Below are 9,227 nucleotides of genomic sequence, written 5' to 3'. Positions count from 1 at the left end.
GATCTGTTGTATAACTGATCATTGTACTGATTTATTACACTTATATCCCACCTTTATCCCAAAATGGGATCAGACAGCTTCCAATAGTTTAAAAACCAATAACAGCTAAAACATTGATTACAAAAATTAAGAGAATTAAATAATAGTATTATTTAAAACATGGTAAAAAAATTAAAAACATATTTAGATACAAAAATTGCAAAGGTAGCACCCCCCATACATTACAATTATAGGACAAAATAATGGCATTTTGAAATAGTGCAGGTGCAGCAACACACACACACACTATTTTCTATTACATAGGTGCAAGCTAGAAAGGTGTGGATAACAGAAACAAATAAGTCCCAAAGATGTGCCCAAAGCAACAGGAAAGCAAGATAAAGGCAAAGGGGTTAAAAAAAAGTCAAAGGAAAAAAATACTAGGAGGTGACACTTACAATGCACTCTGTGTTTATACCTACTTACCTTCCAATTGAATAATAATAGGGAAGGAGGAAATCCTGACAAGGTGAGAGTTAAAGGCCTAGCTTTTTAAAAAGGAGAAGAGGATTATAGAACTATCTCTGCTTCACAAGTATGTAGTCTTGCAAATGTTTATGTAACTTGGTGACATAACCTCCACCTGATAGAGATTGCACCTAAGCAGGCCATGATGTTCACCTTGAGAGGTGAACAAGGTATGTAGATAGAAGAAATCATGCTCTCTGGAAAAGACATTTCTGGGAGGATCAGTTGGCAGGCTCTATTCGTTGTCATTCCATGGGTCTGACTTCACGCTCAAGGAGCTGTGGGAATTCCCTACCCACTGTGCACAAGAGTTCTTGGTCTCTGCCCTGATGGCAACTTTGGCTTTTTAGCTTCATGATGCAGAAAAAGGGGTTAAAGATTAGATTAGACAGAAGAAGGGATGCAAGGAATTCCTGGTAGGCAACCTTGAGAACTGACACAAAGGCACATGTACACACAAGAATACCTGGTGTTTTCAGGGCCCTGTTCCACTGGTATTTGTAAAGGTGTAGCTGCTGTTCTGTTTCTATACAGACAATACTATTATGCTGTACCCCATGCACACACTACACAGTACCAGGTACAGCAATGTTTAGAGTGGGTTGGACATGAAAAGCAGGTGGTGGTTTTGTAGTCACATGAGCTATTCTTGGACACATATTTTTCTCTCAGACTGATGCATGCACACCTATACAGGTACTCCTGATACCTTTATTGGGCCTACCAAAATGCACAATTACATGTTGCAAGCTTTCGAAGTCACACTTTAAACTATAGTAACTATATCTATATTTGCTCCCTAGTGCTCAGATGCTTCGAGAACATATGTCATCCTTTGCTACAGCTGCCTGAGGAAGATATTAAAAATATAATCAAGAGCTATTTGCAAGGTTGTGCACTGCTGTGTTGCCTTTCAGCAACATTCATCTCTTTAGATAAATATCTGAGTAGTAGTTATCAGCTGTGCTGATGTATAGGTATATATCAACATTAATTGCTGAGGCTTAAACTCAATTGTTAACTCATTGAAATAGTTGGGTTTGCATATTCTTGCAGAATATGGAGTAGTACTTTCATGACCTGTTGAACCAGTGCATAACTGAGTAGCAGTAGCTATGGATCAGATCATCATCCTATTACTACTGTTGTTCAGTTATGCATAACATTTGCAGATCATTGTACTCATTCATTTTCCAAGCAGCCTTTCAAGTTCTGTTATCTTGTGTGGAGGAGGATGAGTGAGAGATATTGATTTCCCACTCTAAAAAGTGGGATCTCTGTGCATATATCTCTGCTCCCATTTTCTGCTTCCTCCCTAACAAAAAGATTTCTGCCAAGCAAAGCTTTGTAGAGAGGCTGGACATCTGTCGCTCTTTGCAAACTCTCTCTCTCTGTGTATGGGTGTGCCTGTGATCTGGCCATTGAAAAAACAACAACACTGACCTGTCAGCTTTGATTGATGGTCACAAGCCTCTGGTCTCTCAACCCCTCCTGTGGGAAAAAAGGGCCAGCCAAGCAATGCCCTCATTCACATGCTAATACCAGACTATAAATGCAAGCAGGCCACTGCTGTCATGTAAGAGAAAGCAAGGGGAGCAGCCAGACGCTAAAAGGGCTTCTCCCTTTTTCTCCTTTAAGCCTTCCTTAGGGCAGGTGCAGTGGATTACAATGACTGCTACAACCCTGGCCAATGGAGTGCAGAAACTTCCCAACACCAAAGAGGAAAGGAAGGTATGTTGCATTTCATAATTGGCTCACTATTAAGCAATGGTTGGCTATGTATAGTCTGAAAGATTAAGCATATGCTATCTGCATGTAGTGTTTAATGTCCAGGTGGTTGCTATATGTTTCTGTGCTTTACTATGAGTCCCCTTCTGGTATGGCACCTGTTTCTGATCTATAGGCACTATAGGTAAACTTGGACCTACCTGAAGGTTAAGAAAGCAGGATACAAATTTTAATGTGTGCACAAGCCCTGACAGTGTGTAAATTTATCCAGAGTTTCCAAATATTATGCTTCAGGATTATAAGTGCCAGCATCCTCAAGCCAACATGTCTGGTGGGTATTTAGGATTGGGGAATATGGGAGTTGTTATCCAAAAAGAGAACATTTCCATGCTCTGTAATTCACTTTTATAGGTAACATGGAGCCCTATATGTCTATGTAAAATAAACTATATTTACAGTACATCTAGATCATTTTTAAATGGCACTCTTTAATTTATAAGAAAAGATGGTGAAACTGACTGGATTTGATGATCTACCTGTTGGGATTGATTAATTAATTAATTAATTAATTAATTAATTTCATTTGTATGCCACCTTTCTCCCAGAAGGGACCCAAGGTGACTCACAGATAAAAACGTTTTTTTTAAAAGTACAATAAAATTTAAAACTGTCAAGATCATTTGAAGGGATCTCCATTGCATTATTTTAAGAAATGAAAATACAGTTGCAAATGGTCTCTTTAGTTGTCCAAAAGACTGATTAAGATAGTGGATGGGCTGTGATTTTTTTTTTTTTAATTATAAAAATGGAACCTGGAAAAGCCACATATTAGTGGGAAGGCACATATTATTTTACAAATTAGTTTTTCTATTGTGTACAGGACCAGCATGTTGAAGTAGTTTGAGTGTTGGATTATGACTTTAGAGACCAGGTTTTGAATCCCTGCCCAGCCATAGAAACCCTTTGGGTGACCTTGGGCAAGTCACTTGGGCGCGTTACAAACCACCCAAAACAGGTGGTCTGCCGGCGCCATCATTTGCTGCGCCGAGGAGCGCCAGCGGCCAAACCGCGTGGCTCCTCGGCACCGCAAAAAAGAAGCCCCAAAATGGCACTTCTTCTTGCAGCACGCTAGTGACGCCTCAAGGCACCAATGGTGCACTCACAAAATCATTAGCGCCGCACGACATGTGGATGCTAGGTGTCCGTGACGTCAAAATGGTGGCGCCCATGTAGAACAGGTGCCGCCATTTTGTATGTACCCAGGACATACTAGGTACTACTAACCCTAGTACGTCCTGGGGACGTACTTTACGCCCGTGCAGAACGGGCCATTCTCTCAGCCTCAGAAAAAGGCAATGGCAAACCGTCACTGAATAATAAAATCCCATGACAAGATCACCTTACGGTCACGGTAAATCAGAAACTTCTTGAAGACACACCCAGAGCTCATACACTGGACAGAAATACATCCACAGTTTGTTATTACTTCATTGTTAACTATTTAGATAACATGTACAGTCGGCCTTTCTTATACACTGATTTTTTATACATGGATTCAAGCATCCACAGTTTGAAAATGTTCCAAAAAAGTATAAATTTCAAATATCAAACCTTGATTTTCCATTTTTTATAAGGGACACCATTTTGCTATGTCATTAAATTTAATGGGACTTGAGCATCCACGGATTTTGTTATCCACGGGGGATCCTGAAACCAAACTCCAGCGTATAACAAGGGTCCACTGTATTCTGAAATCCTAATGAAAACTTACCAGAAAGCAAACCCCATCAATTTATAGTTATGATGCCTAGATTTGTGCAATCAGTTTGGCTTGTTGGGTTGCATGCAAGAGTGAACTAGATGAAGGAGAAACATAAGGATGTGTATAAGAGAGAGTACCACAACTTCAGAGTTTAAATTCTGGTCATTGAGATTAACCAGTATTTTATTTATTAATTAGTTGCACTTATCCTTATTTAGTAATTCATTACACTTACCCAAACTTTCCACCATGTGCTCAAGGTGGCTTAGGTTCCCTTCCTCCTTTGCTTTACTTTTGTAACAGCCCAGTGTGGGTATATCAGGTAGAGAGACTGATTGGCCCAAGGACAGTTTGTGGCTCAGTGGAAACTTAAATGTGGATCTCCCAAGTCCAGATGCAACACTCTAGATGTTAGGCAAGAGCAGTATCAGTTCTCATGAATTATTCACTGCCAACTGGAAAAAAATAATCTGCTTGATCAAAGAACAAAAACATGTATTAGCTCCTAGTAAAATTTTACAGGTGGCTGAACTGCTTAGATCAACAGCCTCAGCCAAACATGCACATGGTTTAGATATATACAGTATACTTCTAACATTGTCCCATTTCATCATTTCAGTTAAGAAAACCTTTGATTGAAAGGAAACGAAGGGAGAGAATTAACAATTGCTTGGACCAGCTCAAGGAGACAGTTGTTGGGGCCTTTCACCTTGATGTGAGCAATTTTTAAAAATACCTCTGCTTTCTCCCCAACCCCAGAATTCTGTTTAGTGTAACTGATTCATTGTTACCATTTCATTTTGGTCTCTCATTTTAAAATAGCAATCTAAACTGGAAAAGGCAGATATCCTTGAAATGACAGTAAAGCATCTCCAAAATATACAAAACAGCAAAACTATGGGTAAGTTGATTTATGAACCTACATGATTTCATGCATTTATCTGTTTCTTATGTATGGAATGTTGTTGCAACTCTCTTTAACTATGGCAGAGACAAGTAAGATGGGAAAGATGTTCAAAGCAAAAATGAGTGTTCATAACTGAGAACATGTAACTTAATCTTAACTGCTCAGATTATAAATTCTAAAAAATAATGATACCAAAAGATTTTATCAGGGACTATTGGATTCCATACTAACTATCAGATATGAAGTCCATTTGTTTAATCCCAACTAGGTGACTCATTGAATTTATTGGGCTTTCATAAGTGTCAGTTCAATAAATCCAATTGATCTACTGTGTCTCTGTGTGCATGTCTGTGTGTGAGCGTAGACACATATGTACTTTCAAGTCATCTGTCGATTTATGGCGACTCCATACATGTCACAGAGTTTTCTTAGGCAAGGAATACTCAAGAGTTCCTATGACCTACCACACCTGGTTAGTGGTCTCCCACCCAAGTAATAATCAGAGCAGACCCTTCTTAACTTTCAAGATCAGATGGGATCTGGTGCCTTTAGTGGAGATTAAACTGGGTATAGCCTAAGGCTATTACACAGATAGAGCATTGTGATTTCACAGGATTCAATAGGATGTTGCCTTGGCAGTTCAAGAAGAATCATAGAGTTACAACTGTGTTAGCATGAAAGGACTCTAGGTTAGTAGGGTTGATCATACAATTCTTTTATGAACCTACATTGGTATCCGCTATTGTGCAGGAAGAGTGTTGATTGCATGGCGAAGTCTCATATAATCAGCCGTGAGCACATAGTCACATGAAATTGTTCATTTAGGAAGGGCATGAAGGGAGCCAAAGACAAGTCCAAGGCCATTCAATGTAGCTGGAGTTGAGCAGGAAGTTGGAAGTGTACGTTTCCTATCCTGGACCAACTTTCCAAACAATATACTAACAACACACATTGCATTACCTATCTGATGCTACATTTTGCCGTAATTCTGCTACTTCTGTGTAAGACACATGAAACTGCATTTAATACACTGTAGAGTAAGTACAATTATACATATTTCTTGCCCACACTTCATCCTACCCCTCACTGAAAATAAACTTGAAAACAGCCTCTCCTCATTCTTTTATGTCTGTACATAGGGCTCTAGTTTGCCTTAGAGTCGCCATAAGTCAAAAATAAGTCAACAACAACTTTGGCCATTCAGATGTTTTTTTGTCTTCAATCTCATAATCCTCAAACAGCATGGTTAATTGAAAGAGATTATGAGAATTATAGTCCAAAGGTTCACCAGCGCTGCTAGTATATAATCTTAGGAGTTTATCTCATGGCTTAATAAATCAGTTTACCTTTATCCAGCTTAAATCTGAGTTCAGGTGGCATCCTGATATTATTAAAAGTGTTTTGTCACCCGAATACAGCCTGGGCCCATCCCTGCTTCCAGGACCGCTCAATGCAGCTCTTTTCAGATCCAGGAGTTTTCCTGTTTTAAGAAAATGGCCGCTGGAGTGCTCCTGGAAGCAGAGATGGACCAGGGATGTATTTGGGAGGCAAATTTGGTGGCAAAAACTTCCTGATAATATCAGGATGCCACCCGATTTAAGCTTTAAGATGGATAGAGGTAAATCGATTTATTAAACCATGGGATAAGCTTCTTAAACAGTACACGCACGCGCGTATGACACTGCTTTCAGCATACGCTGAAAGTAGCACCAGAAGAAGCGGTGCCATGTGCTGGAAGAAACAATGGTGCATGTGGCCATGGCACACACATGCCACTGCGCCACCACGAGCATATGCGCAATTTATTTTACATGGGGGAGTCTGGAACAGATCCCCCGCATAAAAGAAGGGCACACTGTACCTAGGTTTACAATCCAGATTAATACCTATTATCCTGGGAAAGAATATCAAATAAAATACTTAGATTTGGGGTTGATTTCTGGATGTCTTCCACATTATGAAGACACAGTCAGACAGTGTGTGTGTAATGGTTTGAGTATTGGACTAGGACTCCAGGAGAGTCCCACTCTCTCAGCCAAAAAGGAAGGCAAATGACAATCCACCTCTGAATGAATTTTGGCAAGAAAACTCCAGGATAAGGTTGCCATAAGTTTGTGCTGACTTGAAACCACATAACAATAGCTACAAGACATGTTTAACACTGAAAAAAATCTTGTTTGTATATAGCCAATAAATGAAAGCATCTCCTGTTCTCATCCAGCAGATTCTAAGATGGGCCTGGAAGCACAGCAGAGATACAGCACTGGATATATTCAGTGCATGCATGAAGTCCACAACCTCCTTCTGACCTGTGAATGGATGGACAAGACCCTTGGAGCTCGGTTACTGAACCACCTGCTCAAATCTTTACCAAGATCTAGTGAGGAAATTTGCAAGGCTGACTTGAGTCCTTCAACCCCTGGGAGTGCTGCCAAGGGGACTACAACAGAGCTGAACCTATCTCAGGATCAGTTTTACCCCATTGAAGACAGACAGGGAATTAAAAAGCCATTCCAGCCACAACTGCCTTCACACTGTAGTCACCACAAACCACCACCTTCCAGTCAGACCTTGCAGTCTCATTTTGAACATAATGGTATCAGCATGGGGGCATTAGACATGTGGAGACCATGGTAAAAAAATAGTCTTAAAAAACTGATTTCTAATATTAGACCTTCTTTTATATGTATCTTATAGATATGTCTCTTTAAAACACTTTTTGGAGCAGATCTGCTCCTGTAGGTGTACTAAAGACCAGGGTACTTCAAGCCGAAGTTAACCTCTACGTAGCCTGCATTGTAGAAGGCTGCTATTATAATGTATTTATTTAATGCATATAAATTATTATATAGAATTTTCTCTTGGTCCCTTCTTAGTGTAAATGACTTACATAATGTTCTTTTTCATGTGTTATTAAAAGAATTAACCATTGATTAATAAAAATAGGAACAGTGCTCCGTCTCTCATTAATCATAGGTTTATTGTAGCTGCTTTTCTAAATATACCCATGCTTTTTGCCAGAATAAAATACCCTAAAGGCATCGGATCCCATCAAGGTGTATCCTTGGTTAGTACTTGGATAAGAGATGGCCAATGAATACCAGGTGCTGTAGGCTATATTTCAGAGGCAGGAACTGGCAAGCCACCTTTGACTATTCCTTGCCCAAGAAAACCCTATGAAATTCATCTGGTTGCCATAAGTTGACAGGCAAGCTGAAGGTTCATAACACGCACACACGTTTGTCCAGCTCTAGCAAGGACTCCAGTCAATAAGGAAACACCATCTTAATCACTCTAGTGCTGCTTATTGGAAATGTTTCCTTTGCCTTAATATGTTAGTTTTCTGTTCATATTATGGGGTATTTAAATCTAGAGAGAAAGAGATATAAATAATTTATAAACAGCACAGTACTTCAGAGTTTCTTCCAAATCCCAGAAGGAAGCAGTTAGTCACTAAAAATATATATTTAGATGATGAACAAACATAACTTAATAAATAAATTAGCAATACATTTTGGATTCTGCTTCTTCAGCTGCTAAAAATTTCCAGCTATAGAAGAAAGAGAGAAGCTAAATCATTTTGCTAATTTATATTTGTTAATCTCTCTCTCTCTCTCTTACATGCACACATACACACACAGTAGCATTCAAATATGCTATATCTCACCTATAAAGATAAAGAACAACAAGACCTTGTGGCGTGTAATTTTGCTGATAGGATCTTGGACTTTCAAGACATGGGTGAAAGCTTGGTGAAGGACTAGGGATGAATGGGCTGCAAATAACTTATTATTTTCAGTGTAATAATAAAGTATTATAATTATATAAACTATCTGTGTTCAACTTTTATTTCTGAAAGAAATGTATTAGTTATATATTTGTTTCAGTTACTGAGTAAATGCAACAGACTTTTCATTTTATTAGGAATGTAGGTATTTGTTTTCCTTTCTTCATTACATCCCAATATGTAGCCAGCCAGTTGCTTATAAGAGAACAAAAACATCTACACAAAGAAACAAACAAAAGCTTTGAAAAATGGCTGCTGAAGCGTGTTAAGGGGGCTAGGCTGTACTCGAATGGCAGATTGGGAGACAAAAGTCATGTGATAGGACCAGGAGGGAACCTGAATTAGCCTTCAATTTGGGAGCAATAAATCATGTTATAAAAGCTGTGCAATAAGCTCCCATGTTTCCATGAAATGTGGAACTTATATTGGCTTAGCCAAGAGGTGCTACTACAGACATAGAAAGGGGAGGACATGTGAAAGCTCTGCCCCACACTGAACCACATGTGAAGTGAAAGCCAGCAGCAGACAGAAGTTCT

General features: G+C 39.2%; 1 protein-coding gene across 1 annotated transcript; it reads left to right on the top strand.

The window, feature by feature from the left end:
* The first annotated feature begins 2,175 nt into the window (after positions 1-2,175).
* Positions 2,176-7,541, top strand: LOC149318235 (transcription cofactor HES-6-like). The gene is made up of 4 exons (XM_089507758.1): positions 2,176-2,238; positions 4,617-4,712; positions 4,820-4,898; positions 7,126-7,541. The coding sequence occupies exons 1-4, from the start codon at positions 2,176-2,178 to the stop codon at positions 7,539-7,541; spliced, it is 654 nt and encodes a 217-aa protein (XP_089363884.1).
* The last annotated feature ends 1,686 nt before the right edge of the window (positions 7,542-9,227 follow it).

Source organism: Sceloporus occidentalis, unplaced genomic scaffold (assembly GCF_023333645.1).
Source record: "Sceloporus occidentalis isolate IW3139 unplaced genomic scaffold, rSceOcc1.0.p SCAF_2, whole genome shotgun sequence".
Lineage (NCBI taxonomy): Eukaryota > Metazoa > Chordata > Lepidosauria > Squamata > Phrynosomatidae > Sceloporus > Sceloporus occidentalis.
The sequence above is the reverse complement of the archived record's forward strand: the minus strand, read 5'-3'. Positions and strand labels throughout refer to the sequence as shown.

Coding starts and splice junctions, on each gene's coding strand:
- LOC149318235 (XM_089507758.1), top strand. CDS start 2,176: ATGACTGCTACAACCCTGGCCAATGGAGTGCAGAAACTTCCCAACACC. Junction 2,239..4,616: donor ACACCAAAGAGGAAAGGAAG/GTATGTTGCATT, acceptor TCATCATTTCAG/TTAAGAAAACCTTTGATTGA. Junction 4,713..4,819: donor TTGGGGCCTTTCACCTTGAT/GTGAGCAATTTT, acceptor ATTTTAAAATAG/CAATCTAAACTGGAAAAGGC.